We start from the raw sequence: 16,196 nt of genomic DNA, 5'->3' as shown, positions 1-16,196 counted from the left end.
AGTAGTTATATTCTTGTACATGGGGAGCTGTATTATAGTAGTTATATTCTTGTACGTAGGGGCAGTATTATAGTAGTGATATTATTGTACATAGAAGCAGTATTATAGTAGTTATATTCTTGTACATAGGGGCAGTATTATAGTAGTTATATTCTAGTACATAGGAGCTGTATTATAGTAGTCATTCTTGTACATAGGAGCAGTATTATAGTAGTTATATTTTTGTACATGGGGAGCTGTATTATAGTAGTTATATTCTTGTACATAGGGGGCAGTATTATAGTAGCTATATTCTTGTACATAGGAGCAGTATTATAGTAGTTATATTCTTGTACATAGGGGCAGTATTATAGTAGTTATATTCTTGTACATAGGGGGCAGTATTATAGTAGTTATATTCTTGTACATAGGGGCAGTATTCTAGTAGTTATATTCTTGTACATAGGGGGTAGTATTATAGAAGATATACTCTTCTACATAGGAGCAGGAGCATTTTAGAAGTAAGCAGTACCATATTATTGTACATATGGGTTTCTGGCTTCAGTCCAAACATCTCCCGTCATCAAGTAACATCTATTTAGCTAGTGCATGACCAATTCTACATGTTGATATTTCAGGTTTAGTAAAGTTTTGGAGCCATTGGTAAAAAGTTCCTGTTTTATAGAGGTCAAATCGGAGTTTAATTACAAGATAACAAGTAATTTTTTTCTTTTTGATGGATTAGCATATTTCCCTCTGACTGTGAACCAGCAAGGATCCCACATTTGAATATTTCCAGCTCCAGATAATGACCTATGCCAAATCCAGCTGTGCAAAAAGCCTTTATCAGCAGCCGTCACACATTAAGCCCAGGTTACCTGGGTGCTGCCATGTTCTGCTCAGACTTTGCAGTATGAAGGCATGAATGCACTGGGAGCCCTGGTGAATGACAGATGCAGGATGGAGATAATGACTCCACTCCATTGTCTGACTGTAAATTATACATCGCTATAAAGTCTCCCTGCGGTTCGTGCTGTTTACTTAACATGGCGACAAGTTTCTTATTAGACGTCTATATCCCCAAGTCATGGAATCTAATGTTTAGCGAACGTCTAGGAGCCAAAACCACTACTGATGATCAGGGCGAGAAGGTCCCAGCGCTCCCGGGAATCTGCAGGATTACAATAGAAGCCACGAGGACTTTCTTACTGAAACAGCGCCACACCTATCTACAGGTTGTGAGTGGTATTGCAAGTCAGCCCCCTTTACTTCAGTGGTGTGAGCTACAAAACCTGACATAACACATTGCCATGTTTTTACAATCCTTGAGACCATGATACTTGTGTAAAAAGAGATCGGTGCAGAGTTCCATGTTCTTCGTGGAAAGTTATGAAACTATGTAAATCAATTTATTAGAGGATTGCATGTAAAAAAAAATTGTATGTAATTGGCTTCCAAACTCTGCTTTTCCCCAGTCTATTTCCCTGCCTTCAGCTGCTCTGATATAAGAAAGTACTTACTTGGAGTACAGATGCTTGCAGTGATCGGACCTCCTGAGTTTTCTGCTTAGGGAGCAGTCAGACGGCAGTCTAACACAGACGACGATCACATCGGAGTTCATGGACTGACCGGCGGCTCTCCTGACAGCTGCATAGAAGTACATGCTCGGGTCAGGATAGCCGCCTGCCAGTCCGAGCATTGCAATGTGATCGTCGTTCATGTTATACAGCAGTCTGACTGTGCTTTTCTCGGAACAATTTGGTCCCTTATTGAAAAATAACAAATCTAGAGATATTCTTACTTGACCCATCAGGCACCAATCTTCTGCATCACCCATCGTTTTCCCATAATGAAGACACATCAGGTGATCATCGAGACCACTCAGAAGTAATACATTGTCTATAGTGACGTCACTTGACTACTCTAAAGTTGAATTCTGCTTTAAAGGGAATATGTCACAAGTTTTGCTGCCCCAGCATGATATAGGGAGAGATATCCCGATTCCAGCGATGTGTCACTTACTGGGCTGCTTGCTGTAGTTTTGATAAAATCACTGTTTTACCCGCTGCAGATATTACAGTTCTCTAACTGCTGAGCTGTGTATAACCCCGCCCACATCACTGATTGGTCACGTTCTGTGTTCACTGTGCATAGGCTGCTATCAGTGATGGGGGCGAGGTTGGACTACATGGCACACGACAACTAGTCCTCTAGTGATAATCTCCTGCTGATAAAACAAGTGACTTTATAAAAACTACACTAAGCAGCCCAGTAAGTGACAGATCGCTTGAATCAGGGTCTCAGTCTCTACATTATGCTCTGTGTCAAAAACCTGGCGACCGATTCCCTTTAAGTATACTTTTAGTTTACTTTTGATGCCCACTGTTCCCATCCATATTCCTCAGCGCTTCTGTTATCTTCCTTTTGGATACTTTCAGCACTGTGTCTTCATAGCATTATTATTATTATTATTATTATTATCATTTTTGGCATTCATTCACAGGGCCGTTTTTGCATTTGCTTTAAATTACCGTCAGTCACTCACATATGATTATGACTTCTATTAAAAAAAATTTTGGCTCCGGGGATCCACATTCATCTTTCCGGCCGCACAGTGTTTTGATGTATAATGGCGCTCATATATTTACAATAAAGACTTATTTTTTTTGAGTATTTCCTGAAGGCTGGGAAGCAAATTCTTCATCATGAATTTTTTTTATTTTTTTTTTATTTTATTTTGTGGTTTTGCATTGGAACAGACCTGACAAAACACATTATCTCCATTTTCGTCGATCTGGCTGCGCTTTTGTTATGGAAATCCTTAAGTGCTTTTTTTGGTTCCAGGTAAAATGAATGCAGAAGACTGTTTGCGGGTTGATTAACAAAACGTTCCCACTGCGATTTGTCTTACACTGAGCGCATGGCGGGACGGACGGACGTTTATTATATGGCGGTAATGCTCTGGAGGATAATGTCTCATTAGGACACCGCCGGCTTCTGCTTTGCTATTCAGGACAGGACAGGCACAATGGATAGTTGCTGAAAAGGGTTCACGCACTTACAACAAACACCAAAGTAATTATCCGCAGAGGTTTTCAATTTGATCACGCGGACGGCTCTCAGGATTGTGATCGGAATAAATATGTGCCTTTAGCTCTACGTATACACTGGGGTACACACATTAAAAAGACTGATAATTATTAATTATGCAAATTAATCTGATTTCTATTTTCGGGATCCAGTTGGGGTCTTCTTAGGGTCTGTTCACACCGAGTTTTTGGAGCAGAACCTCTCCTTCTCCAAAACACCTTAAAAACTTGGATTTTCCGCTTTGTGGCGGAGTCTTTTTTGCAGTTTTTTTAGAGGAAACTGAGCAGAACCTCCAAGTTTTTGAGGAGCTTCCTTGCAGTTTCTGCTCCAAAAACTCACCAAAAAATGTTCTGTGTGTACATAGTCACACGGCATCTGTAATCTGACGGCGGAGCAGCTGGAGTTTTCTTTCACAAGCCGCTTCAGGAAAAAGCCAACGGCTTTTATATCCTTTATTAAAGGGGTTGTCCAGGCCTTTTGTTCTAGTCTGCAGTCACTCTATGGGACAGCAGACTTGCGAATCCTTACAGTGCGCACAGTGTGCGCTTTCGGGATTCTCGGGTGCCAGCGCCTGAGAGCTCTTGGCGTCGGCACAGGAGAATCTTCACTGCGAGCACTATGCGCGGTGTGAGGATTCACAAGTCTGCAGTCACTTAGAGAGACTGCAGACTTCTACCCTATGGCCGGACAACCCCTTTAACATTGCAGGGTAAAGCCAACCACATACAATAGATAGCTCTCCCTCTCCTCATACACAGAAGTTCCCTACACTTAGGGAATATTGCCTGACAAACCTCCGTCATAACGCTCTGATGTACTCCTTGGTGTGGCATATACCGCCCGTAAGGTCAGATTATGAAAAAAACAGATTTCAGGTTGTATACCTTTTCTATGGGGTAACACAATACAGAGCAAGATAATCAACTATGCAATTCTGCAAAGTATGTGGTTGCACCATGGACTCACCATATAAGTTTAGCCAAAAACCAAAGAGTATTTTCAGTAATTTCTATCATAATTTTGTCCATTTAAATACAATAGACCCCAAATTTTCTGTTGAGACTCCATCTCTTCCAGGTCCCCAAAAATGAGAATTGTTAAGAGGCCATGACATTGCATAGGACCTTACCGATCATAGGGGATTCTATAAAACTCCATGTGTTGGTCTGAGGCACGTAGGACTGCAACACTCCGGCCGCCCTGCCAGCTTCGTTCACTCCACCAAAGACGTAGATCTTCCCCCCGCACACGGTGGCTGCTGCAGAGTGGACCGGTTTGGGAAGAGCAGCTACCGTCTCCCACTGGTTGATAATTGTATCATACCTAAGGAAGACAAGACAAATCCATGTTACAAACAATCCTATTTGTAGATGAGGGTCTCACAGTCGGGATAAGATGTAGAAACAAGATGGAGGGATAGAAGGTTACTCCACTCTACAAAGTGATGTCTCCACGTTGTGCTGTACATATGAGACTCGATAGTGGGTAACCATCAAGCATGCCAAGCATCCATGTGACACATAGTAGCAGTGAAGCGTTACGTCTCATCATACACAGAGCTGCTCCAACTCATACCAAGACTAAATTCTCCAAAAAAGAACAACAGGATACAACTGTGCAGAACACAGACAGACAGTGTCCGTTTCGCAGTTTTCTCTAGTGCTTCATCTGGCCTCATTTGTCAAGATGCCAAGGAGTGTCTTATACATTTTTCCTCACGGCGTTATAAATAACATAGTGCAAAAAAACCCCACAAAACACTGAAAATTGGCATTTATGACACAGCGATAAGGAGTGTAGTACACACACCTTGACATGAAACTCCAGATGAAGCGCTAAAGAAAAGAGCAAAACGGCATTCTGCACAATTTTATCCTGTTTGCCCTTTAATCATGTTCTTGGAAAAAATAAAGAATGTAAGTACCAGGGGTGAGTGCCGCTTTTACTTTTTTTCTTTCCCTCTTATTGGAGTATATTATCTATTTATAAAAATATGCTGAGCGCCACAAATTTTGAGAAAATGTGTAATCCCACTCCAAAACTAAGTGTTTGATGTAATTCTTGATAAATGGCTGTTAGGTTGTGCCAGCATTTCTGATGCTTTTTTGGATTTATGACAGGTGGAGCTGACTCCATAGAAATTTACAAAGCCGCCATTGAACGCATTGGTAGCTTCATAAATCTGCATGCGTGTAACTTCCCATAGTGGCAGCTGCATTATGTTAGGAAGCAGCAGAAGCCGTTTAGTGCCAGGACCCGCTCTGTATAGCTGCTGATTTCACTGCTGATCTCCCAACCCAACATCAAAGGATACAAACACGGCAATGGGACATAAAGAGCCGTATGGGGCCCGATTCATTATTGCATTTGCGCCTTTATTTCTCTAGCTTTTGGTGTTTTTTCACCTGTTTTTCATTTGCACCTTTTTTTAACTCTATTTTATATTTGTTCGCCTGTTTTTTATTATGTTCATCATTGTGGACAGAGTTTAGAGTTTCTAGATGTTTTCGGCTAATTTTTAAAAAACTTTAAAAAATAGGCAAAATTTTGGGGCAAATGTATTCCAGTCTCTGGAGTGCGTTTACGTACGTTCTTAAGGTTTTGATTAAATTTGGCAACATTTAAGTGGAATGTGCTACTTTTTTTTGCGCTACAAATTGCTGCTGCTGCAAAAAAAAAGTAAAGACAAAAACAAAGAGCATTTTTGTTTTTGCACAAAATTCTTTAACCACACGGGACATTTTGAAGAATAAAACAAGACAAAAAAAAAAGAAAACTGACTTGAGAAAAAAAAAAAAAATCAAATGATGAATCAGGCCCATAGGGTTGTGCTATTTCTAGCAGCTCCCTGTCCGTAGACAATAAAGGATTTCTGGCTTGAATACCAGACAAAAAATTTTTAGACCTCAAGTCCTAATTTTTTTGGAGTAGTGTATTTTTGGACAAATTCTTTAAAATGGTGAATAATGTTTGATAAATTTGGAGCAAACACAAAGCTGCTTTTTTTTCACTTTTTTTTCTCACTTCTTAGCCGAAAGTATCTGGATAATGAAACTCACGTGAACATACCTTTTATAGAAAAATTTCTAATTAAAGGGAAGATGCCAACACCATTTTACATATACAAGTAGTGATGAGGCTGTATCGGCGCTTGTCTCCCAATAAAAACGATACCTTTTTTGTTGAAATCCGATGTCTCAGTCATGAGAAATCTAGTGTAGAAGTTATATGCAAATCAGGCACTGGAGGCGTGTCAGTGTCGTTGGAAGAAGCCATCTAAGTGCTCTGACACGCCCCCGGGAACTTCCAGCCTGATTTTCATATGTCTTCTACACTAAATTTCTCATGACTAGCACATCGGATCTCTACAATAAAGGCATCATTTTTTTTGTGAGACAAGCGCCTATTCAGTCATACCACTACTTCCTTATGTAAAAACATGCTGACAGGTCCCTTTAAGTGGTCATAATACACTGGGCTAGTTATGGGATGAGTTTAATACTCCGCTAGGTGCTTTCACTAATGACAGGTAACTTATCCTATATAATGTATTCTCCAACAAAGACCAATAAACCCAAAACAAAGATGTTTTTACTATTTTTTTCCCCCAAATTAGCCGGCATACGGCATTCAGAACACATCCGCACTTGGCCCGCAGTCCTTCCATGAATACATCTGACCTTTCCACACTCTCTTCTTGTAAATCAATACGGCAGCTTTCCAGCAGTGACTATACGAGGATATGCTGTTATTCTACTTAAACATTTTATTCAGTGGAACTGATCAGACCCGTTAAATAGTACAACATGATGTCTCTCTCAGACGACCATTAATTGGCGAGCTTCAGCCGCCTCGCTTAAAAGGACCCTTTTGGTCTTTCTTGCAGGGTGAATCGTACACTCTTCTGCTTTTTAGCTCAAAAACAACTGTCTCTATTCTACAAATGATATGCTTGTGATTTGTATAGACAGCGAGGATTAGAAAAAAAGATTTCAGCTTTCTATTAAACACAGCGCCACCCCTATCCACAGGTCATAGGTGGTAGTGCAGCAGTTCAGCTTCATCTACTTTAATGGAGTTGCAATACCAGACACAACCTGTAGATAGGTGTAGCACTGTGTTTTGAAGAATCCCTTTTAAAGAGGAAGCACAGATATTGTCATATAAACAGCATAAAGTTTGCTGTGTTTAGTTGGGGTTTATTTTCTTCGGCTTTTTACTCCGTCAGGGCAGAGGGGATATCAGTGGCCCCATTACAGCACCTATTGGACTAAAAAATATCACTCTTGTATAACCAGTGGAGATGAGCGAATCTTTTAAAATTTCTATTCATTAGCTTCAGCAAATTTTTCCAAAAAAATAAATTAGATTCATTCCGCATTTAAAGTACTTCAAAGCCTCCAATTGGCATGACACTATTCTATTTTTTATCACACACTAATCTTCTTCAGTGCTCTGCTGCCACACACTACCTGTACAGTTTCTTCAGAGTTTTATGGCTTTATCTCTCAATGCCTAATCTGTGAGCCCTGACGTCCTCTCATGATCCAGATTTCCCCCAAAATGGCTACTGCATTCCCTGCCTCAGCTTTTATACAGGCTACGATAATACTTCCTGATTGGCTGAGTAGCTATACAATGTGATGTGAAAGCTGCAAGCTGGTCGTGGCTGCCCAAGCCTGGAGTCATAGATGGAGTATCCACTTCTGGAGAGACATTGATTTTTGTTCACCAAAGGGAAAGAAATAGAAGAAGATGAGGCTTGAAGTGGTGCTTTCGAGCCACCATGTAATAAATATTCCTTTATATCAGGTAGTCTATATTGGTTATGTATTTCGGGGACACGCTCCCCTTCTTCTGACCAAGTTAGACAGGTTATTTCTTTGTAACATCGCTTCTCTAATAAAAAACACTAGAGCACTCAGCTTAGCTAAGTGCTCCTGTGTATGAGAAAGTTGGGAGAGAAAGCTGTCGATTGATGGGCCAAACAAGTCACCTATTGCAGGACTTAAAAGGAATATGCCAGCAGGTTTTCGCTATATAATCTGAGAGCAGCATAACGTAGGAGCTGAGAGCCTGATTCCAGAGATGTGTCACTTATCAGGCTGTGTACTGTAGTTTCAATGCAATCAGTGTTTGATCAGCAGGAGATTATCACTGCAGGACTAGATTTCATGTGCACAGCAGTCAGGATAATCTGTGTGACCACGCCCCCCACCACTGATTGGCAGTTTGCTGACCATTCACACTGTAGCTGCCAATCAGATGTGTGGGCGGGTAATGCACAGCCCAGAAGTCTTAGCTTTGATACATCTACATCAGACAAAATAGGGATTCTATCAAAACTACACCAAGCAGCCCCGTAAGTGACGCATCGCTGGAATCAGGGCTTCTGTCTCTACATTATGCTGCTATCAGATTCCATAGCAAAACCCTGCTGACAGACTCCCTTTAAGGGTAGGCCATCAATTTTAAAGAAGCCCTTTAATAAACTCCTACCACTGGTATATAGAAAAATATTATTCTGTGCGGAGTTCTTTAATAAAACTGATTTTTTTTTTTCTGTACAAGTTCCGTAATTCATCCTACAGACGCATTCAAGATGAGCGCTCACTGAGCAAATGATTACAAGATGGCAGCGTGCTCCTGCCAGGACACGGGATCACTGATACACCATCAGAGCGCTAAATTGGTTTTGCAGTCAATGGTATTTGATTGGGTTGGTGACCGTAAAGATGTACAGTTAATAAACTGTAGATGAAGATTCATTTTAGACAATGCCATGAGTTCAGTTGCATAGCTTTTTTTTTCGCTTCCGATACAGTAATGTGGCAGTGATTCAATAGCCTCTTGTAAAATGAGCCTGGGAGACTGCAGAAATGACTATGCTTTTAGCTGTCAAGTATATCTGTTTAATGGTCTGCTCTTTCAACTTGCAGTTTCTTAAAGACGTGTAACATATTGCAGCATTCCTAGACCTTGTGCTTGCGTCAACTCTTGCAGAAGTAATGTCAGTGCTGAGATGTGAGGCGCAGGAGGCCTCGTTCCTCCCAGGTCTATCTTAGAAATGGTTTTACAACCATGTTAAGTTATATTCTTCGAGACATCTTTAATACAGTTTTTAATTAGCTTTGCAAATACTCCAGAGGCTGGAGGCGCCACCAGGAGACAGGCCAGTACACCAGTAGACGTGGAGGGGGCCGTAGGAGGGCAACAACCCAGCAGCAGGACCGCTACCTCCGCCTTTGTTCAAGGAGCAACAGGAGGAGCACTGCCAGAGCCCTGCAAAATGACCTCCAGCAGGCCACAAATGTGCATGTGTCTGCACAAACAGTTAGAAACCGACTCCATGAGGGTGGTATGAGGGCCCGACGTCCACGGATGGGGGTTGTGCTCACAGCCCAACACCGTGCAGGATGCTTGGCATTTGCCACAGAATACCAGGATTGGCAAAGTCGCCACTGGCGCCCTGTGCTCTTCACAGATGAAAGCAGGTTCACACTGAGCACATGTGGCAGACGTGACAAAGTCTGGAGACGCCGTGGAGAGCGATCTGCTGCCTGCAACATCCTTTAGCAGGACCGGTTTGGCAGTGGGTCAGTAATGGTGTGGGGTGTCATTTCTTTGGAGGGCCGCACAGCCCTCCATGTGCTCGCCAGAGGTAGCCTGACTGCCATTAGGTACCGAGATGAGATCCTCAGACCCCTTGTGAGACCATATGCTGGTGCGGTTGGCCCTGGGTTCCTCCTAATGCAGGACAATGCCAGACCTCATGTGGCTGGAGTGTGTCAGTGTAGCGCCCCGAGAAAAGAGTAGAAAGAGAGAGAGAGAAGGAGGCTGGGAGCAGAGGCTCTGCATGGGCTCTGCTCCATAGGCAGGCCAAGTCTTAAGGCCTGGGCCTGGAGGAGAAGGAAGGAAGGGAGAAGAATGGAGGAATCTCTAGGAGAAGACTGAAGGGACCCCAGGGGTGCGGACCGGCCAGCCGCCACCGCACGCCAGCCACTACCAGAGTAGGGGGGGTCAGGCCAAGAAAGGGAACTGGATCCCTCATCTAGAGGAGGAGAGCAACTACCCTCAGCTAGTAACCGGAGGCCGTGGCATTGCACGTGTTACGGCCCCCCACTACACCTGTTAGGAAGGCACCACATAGGACCCAGGGAAACGGAACATACGTTTGCCCGCCAAGGCCCGAGGCAGCTGGACAGAAACGTGGTCAATTGTGGGGAACGACAGGCCAGAGAAAGGACACACGAAGGGGGCGTAGTCGGACATTTAAGCATTACAAAACCCAAATAAACAGATCCGCCACTGGTTTGACCAACCTGAGCCACGGGACCGGGTCGCCGCCATGGAGACTACAACCCCCAGCGTTACACAGATACTCGGCTCCGGGTAATTCCCCTACACACATGGCCCAGGGGGCGCGTCAATTTTGGCGTAGTCGGCAGGATCTAAACCAACCCGTTATCATCGGGTATTGTGTGCCTAGAGACTGTTTCACTGTATTGAATGTGGCGCCTGCCCCAGAAGAACGGACGCCATGATGTGCGCGCCAAAAGACAACAAGATGGCACCTCCCATCGTGGGCCAGGTCCCAGAATGGCGCCAAAGACGGAGCCCACCCCCAACAGCCATGAGTGCGGCTGTAGAGATGTCCATCAACGTGGGGGGGCTGCCCCTGAGAGTGATTGTCAGCAGATTGCCCCGGGACCACCCCCAACAGGGGCGGAAGGGAAAGAAAACCGAGGGGCAGGGTGTGGTTTGGATCAGTCTTGGCAGACCACACCCGGAGATGGCGGGGAGCGCCAGTCCCAGTGCCCTGACGAGTGGCCTGCTGCAGGCCGAAGTGGCTCCGTGCAGCCTCACGGAGCTGGTGGCCCAGCTCCCCGGAGAGGACCCTGAATTCCTCCGGGCTGGACTGGAGGAGTTGGACCGGAGGATGGTCCGGGCGCAGCGAGAGGCCATCGCGGGGTGGAGAGAAGAGATGGGCCGGCGGGTCGCGGCCCAGCAGCAAGTGGCGCTACAACCACCCGACAGCGTGCCTGCCTCTGAGGACGGAGGAGGACCATCGGAGGCTGAAAGCAGCGCTGCGAAGGGAGCAGGTAAGGGGGACGCCCCTGATACCAGCCAGGACGCCACTAACCTGCCCCTGGACCCTGTCGCGGAGCCGATCGCCCCGGAAGTCGCTGCACCTCCTCCTCCGCTCCCGCCGCCTGCACCTAGGCCCAAAGCCCCAAGCGCAGCCGCCGAACCACGTCCCACGCCGTGCCCCTTGATCCCGGGTACGGCCGGAAGCGGCCCGCTCCAGGCCCGGTCGCAAGGCCTGATGTCACCAGGCGCCTTCCCACAGCGAGCGCCCCCGGTCCCAACACTACCATCCCTAGGGACCGACTTATACAGTCAGCTCGCCGGGCCTGATGGAAAGCCGGTCCCCCTGCCACGCGGATGGGTTCACCCTTGCCACCGGAGGGACCTGTACGCAGGGGCTGAAGCCCCGCTTTCTCCGCTCCTGCCCGCTCCACAGCCAGGCACCATCCCCCAGCTCCCGGATGAAGAGGTCCAGATAGAGTGGGACCAGACCGGGGAGGACCTAATGGGGTTTTCACAGGAGACGCGGGAGGACGCAGCTCGCAGGCGGCAATTCAGCCGCCGTGAAATAGAGCAACTGGAGAAGGAGAAGCGCCAGAGGCAGGAACAGCTGCAGGCCCGGAGAGCGGAAGAGAAGACCCGGACCCGCCGAGGCCCCCAAGCTGCACGCGGTCCCATAGTTACCGGGATCGTGGTCAAGTTCCACCAGGAGAAGGGGTGGGGGTTTATTTGGGACCCGACGACGGACACAGACCTCTTTGTCAACAGGAGGGATGTGGAGAGTCGTCTTCCCGCGGGTCACCCGGAACGTGATCTGTTCCCAGGGGATCGGGTATCATACACCCGACACCGAGGTCTGCGAGGGTGGTACGCTCTCATTGTTCAGAGGGTGGAAGAGCACCGCTACCCTGAACCCTGCTACGCGGAGGACCTGGACGAGCCTGAGGAGGATGAGGCGCAGGGAGACCGCTATTAAAGAACCACAGCAGGACTTGTATATAGTTACCTGCCAGGGTGAAGAAGTTTCATGACACGCCGTTTGCGGATTACAAAAAGTTTACCTGGTTAGGGGTTGTTGTAAAGTTTATTTGTTTACTAGAAGTTACCCAAAAAGGGTCTGTGAATTATCCGGCTGAGGACTGGGAGCAGCCAAACCCTTTTTCTATCCGGCTGAGGACTGGGAGCAACCAACCTTTCTATCCGGCTGAGGACTGGGAGCAGCCAAATTTTGTAAATAGTTGCACTTCTTAAAGTGCCCCCTATTGGTTTTATATACACCTACCTCAAAAGATACCTGAAGGTGTTTGTTGAACTTAGTAAAATTGCACCTTGTTGGGTGACATGGACACCTGGTCGCGGCAAGGACTGTGACCTGCTAAAGAGACTTTGTCGCAAGAATACTGCTGAGAATAGTTTGTGTTTTCTATTAGAAGAGATGTTTTTTATATATATATATATATATATATATATATATATATATATATATGGCAAGAGTTATATATTTGAAAGAAAATTTTATATCTATTAAAACGTAAAGTTTAATAATGCTGAAAATAACAGGAAAAGTCGTCTCCCATAAAGGGAAAAAGAAAATGTTGAATTGCTTTTATATGGTTGCATTTAAAATGTTTTGCATGTCTTTTGCTCTGTTCCAGCCCGCGGACGTGCTGTGATTTACCAGGGGGGAATGTAGCGCCCCATGGGTTCGGTCGCTACAGATCCAGGTAAGGATGGAGTATGGCTCAGGACCCTAACACCCACATGCATTACACCACATTTCCGGGGGACAGGGCGACAATTCTCCCGGGTGTGAGCACAACTGTCCCTGTCCCTGGCTGGAGTGGGGGGAGGGAATACCTAGAAAGGGGGAACCCGGTAGTGTGTGGGTGGGGAGACAACCGAGTGCAGTCCGATGTTTCACACGCACCTGTGGCGCCCCTGAGGGTTCGGTCGCCACAGAGGTATTGCATCTCACCCAGAGGTGTGGTATCTCACTCTCAGGTAAGGAAGGAGTATGACTCAGGACCCTAACACCACATCCACTACACCACATTTCCGGGGGACAGGGCGATAATGCTCCTACAGTAGAGCACAAGTGTCCCTGATCCCTGGCTGGAGTGGGGAGGAACCACTTAGAGAGGGGGAACTAAGTAGTGGATGGGTGGAGGACGTAGGTCCTGGGAGCACTGTAGTAGGAAGTATAAAAGTGAGTGAGTGGGGGGGGAGTTCAGTCAGAAGTGACAGGGAACAGAGGCTCTGTACGAGCTCTGCTCCACAGGCAGGCCCAGCCAGGAGGCCTGAGCCTGAAGGAGAAAGGAGAGGAAAGAGGGAGCAGGAAGGCTCCAGGACGAGGAGTGAAGGGACCCTGGGGGTACGGGCCGTGCAGCCGCCACCCGTACGCCTGCCGCTGCCAGTAGGTTGGGGGGTCAGGCCAAAGAAGGGGAACCGGGTCCCCCAGCCGGCGGAGACTACAGGGCTCAACTGGAAACCGGAGGCTGCAGCACTTCAAGTACAGCAGGCCGTCCACACCAGCCACTAGGAAAGTAGCCACATAGGGTCAGGGGACGGAACATACGTCACCCGCTAAGGCATGAGGACACTGGACAGAGGTGCCGCTAGGTGTGAGGTGTAGCGCCGGCGTCCCTGCCCTCTGCTAGGCAGGGACGCTGTTCCCCTCACCTCCCTGCTCCGTGCCCGGCGTCCTCCTCCCGCTCTGCTGGCAGCGCGCGCTCCTTCCCGGCCACTGTGCTTAGGGCGCGCGCGCTCTCCCTCCCTCTTAAAGGGGCCGCGCGCGCCGTCCTAAGGAGTCCCCGGCCAATGGCCGGAGGACTTCACCATATATAAGGCACCTCCTCCAAAATGGAGGTGCCCGAGCAATGTTGTTGCACTGTTCACTACTCTGCTTCAGCCCTCAGGTCCCGTTGCCAGTTACCTGCCAGATACCTGCCAGATTCCTGCCAGCTTGCTGTCTTATTCCTGCCTGATATTCCGCTACCTGCCTGCTAGCCTGAGGTCCGACGGTCTGCCTTACAACTCCTGTCAGTCTGTCTAAGGACCAGCTTGCCCGCTCACCTGGGAGCGCACTTCAGCTACCTGCCTGCTTGCCTGAGGTCCGACGGTCTGCCTTCCAACTCCTGTCAGTCTGTCTATGGACCAACTTGCCCGCTCACCTGGGAGCGCACATCTGCTACCTGTCTGCTAGCCTACCTGGAGGCTCCGCCGTCACGTGCTGTGACCACCTGCCTGTCCAGTGACTCCTGTCCGCTCACCTGGGAGCGCTCATCTGCTGCCTGTCCGTTAGCCTACCTGGAGGCTCTGCCGTCACGTGCTGTGACCACCCGCTTATCCAGAGACTCTCGCCCGCTCATCTGGGAGCGCTCATCTGCCGCCTGTCCGTTGGTCTTCCTGGAGGCTCCGCCGTCACATGCTGTTACCACCCGTTTATCCAGAGACTCTCGCCTGCTCACCTGGGAGCTCAAGTCTACCATCAGCCGCCACAGGTCGTACCAACCCTTTACCCAGAGACTGCCCCGGTCACTTGCCGTGACCATCTGCCCGTTCTTCCAGAGACTGTCCCGGTCACTTGCCGTGACCATCTGCCCGTTCACCCAGAGACTGCCCCAGTCACTTGCCGTGATCTCCTGCCCGTTCTTCCAGAGACTGTCCCGGTCACTTGCCGTGACCATCTGCCCGTTCACCCAGAGACTGCCCCAGTCACTTGTCGTGATCTCCTGCCCGTTCTTCCAGAGACTGTCCCGGTCACCTGCTGTGACTGCCTGCCTGGTCGCCACCCGCTCCCTTACAAGGACCGCCCCCTTGTATAGTAGCTCAGAGGTTCCGCCTCCCAGACCCGTTACATGAGGTACAAGGCGAGAGACCAGAGAGGACACACAGAAGGGGGTCCTGCTAAATGCTCCAGAGATACCTGAGGGTCGACCGAGCCCCTTACTGCGTGAGCACAGGACGCCGTGGGCTCTGACACTGGCCCTGTAACTGGAACTGCTTTAACCGTGAGTAAAAGATCTGGGACTGCATCATCTGGACTCTGTGATTCTTCTTACACCGCGACATCTTGCACCATCACCACCATCATCCACTCACGCTGCCCTGAAGCTACACTCTACCTGTGGGGAGTTACATCATCTTGCTGCACATACCACCAGCTTCAGCGGACTGCCCCGCAGCGGCGGTTACCAATAACCGCAATCCACAGGTGGCGTAGTCGGACATTGATATTAGTGCACATAGACTACCCTGGTTTGACAGCCCTGGGTCACGGACCGGGTCATCGCCACGGTGACTACAACCCCCAGCATCTACAAGGCCCGGCTCCTGGTATCCCCACGGCCCAGGGGGCGCATCACACCCATAGACTTGAATGGGTGCACGTGATCCAATTATCGGATGCATTCGAAGCATGCTGCTATTATTCTTCTCATGCCGAGTGCTATCCGATAAAATGTAACCTGTTTAGTACATGGTGGCAAACAATGCTGAATTTCCCATAACTGTCTTGATTTTTTTTTGGGATACAGTTTTGAAAATTTCAGAAAAAGGGTTGGGTTTATGTTAATGTAGCGCCCCGAGGGTTCGGCCGCTACAGGGGTATTGCACCTCTGCCAGAGGTGTGATATTCCACTCCCGGGTAAGGATGGAGTATGGACCAGGGCTCAGTTAGCTACATACAGCACACTCACCCCATTTCTGAGGGACAGCTCAACGGTGCTCCCATTAGACAGAAATGCAGGTACGACAGACCATGTCCCTGGCTGGAGCGGGGAGGGGGGAGGAATACCCAGTGGTGTAGGAGCAGATAGGGGTTGGTTCCTGGGCGTAGGTAGGAGCCCATTGGTTGCCGGTCACCTGGGCTCATGGCTAGAGGGAGGTATAAAAGGTGGGCACCATCTTAGGACAGTGAGTTCAGTCAGTTCAAGACAGTCTGTACAGAGAGAGGAGAAGACAGGGAGTAGAGGCTCTGTAGGAGCTCTACTCCAGAGTGGGCCTAGAGAGAGGCCGAGGAGGAGAGTGGAGAGAGAGAG

At 48.0% G+C, this 16,196-nt stretch overlaps 1 protein-coding gene across 3 annotated transcripts in view; it reads right to left on the bottom strand.

Moving 5' to 3' along the window:
• KLHL29 (kelch like family member 29) overlaps window positions 1–16,196 on the bottom strand; it is a 1,034,900-nt gene that overhangs the window by 61,568 nt on the left and 957,136 nt on the right. For all 3 annotated transcript variants that reach the window (XM_073674052.1, XM_073674053.1, XM_073674055.1), the window contains one exon: window positions 4,199–4,392. In XM_073674052.1, the coding sequence (XP_073530153.1) occupies window positions 4,199–4,392 (194 nt within the window). The remainder of the gene's footprint in view (window positions 1–4,198; window positions 4,393–16,196) is intronic.

This window comes from Phyllobates terribilis, unplaced genomic scaffold (genome assembly GCF_046119375.1).
Source record: "Phyllobates terribilis strain yellow unplaced genomic scaffold, ASM4611937v1 Scaffold_3__8_contigs__length_932513732, whole genome shotgun sequence".
Taxonomy (NCBI): domain Eukaryota; kingdom Metazoa; phylum Chordata; class Amphibia; order Anura; family Dendrobatidae; genus Phyllobates; species Phyllobates terribilis.
This window is presented reverse-complemented; position numbering and strand designations above follow the sequence as displayed.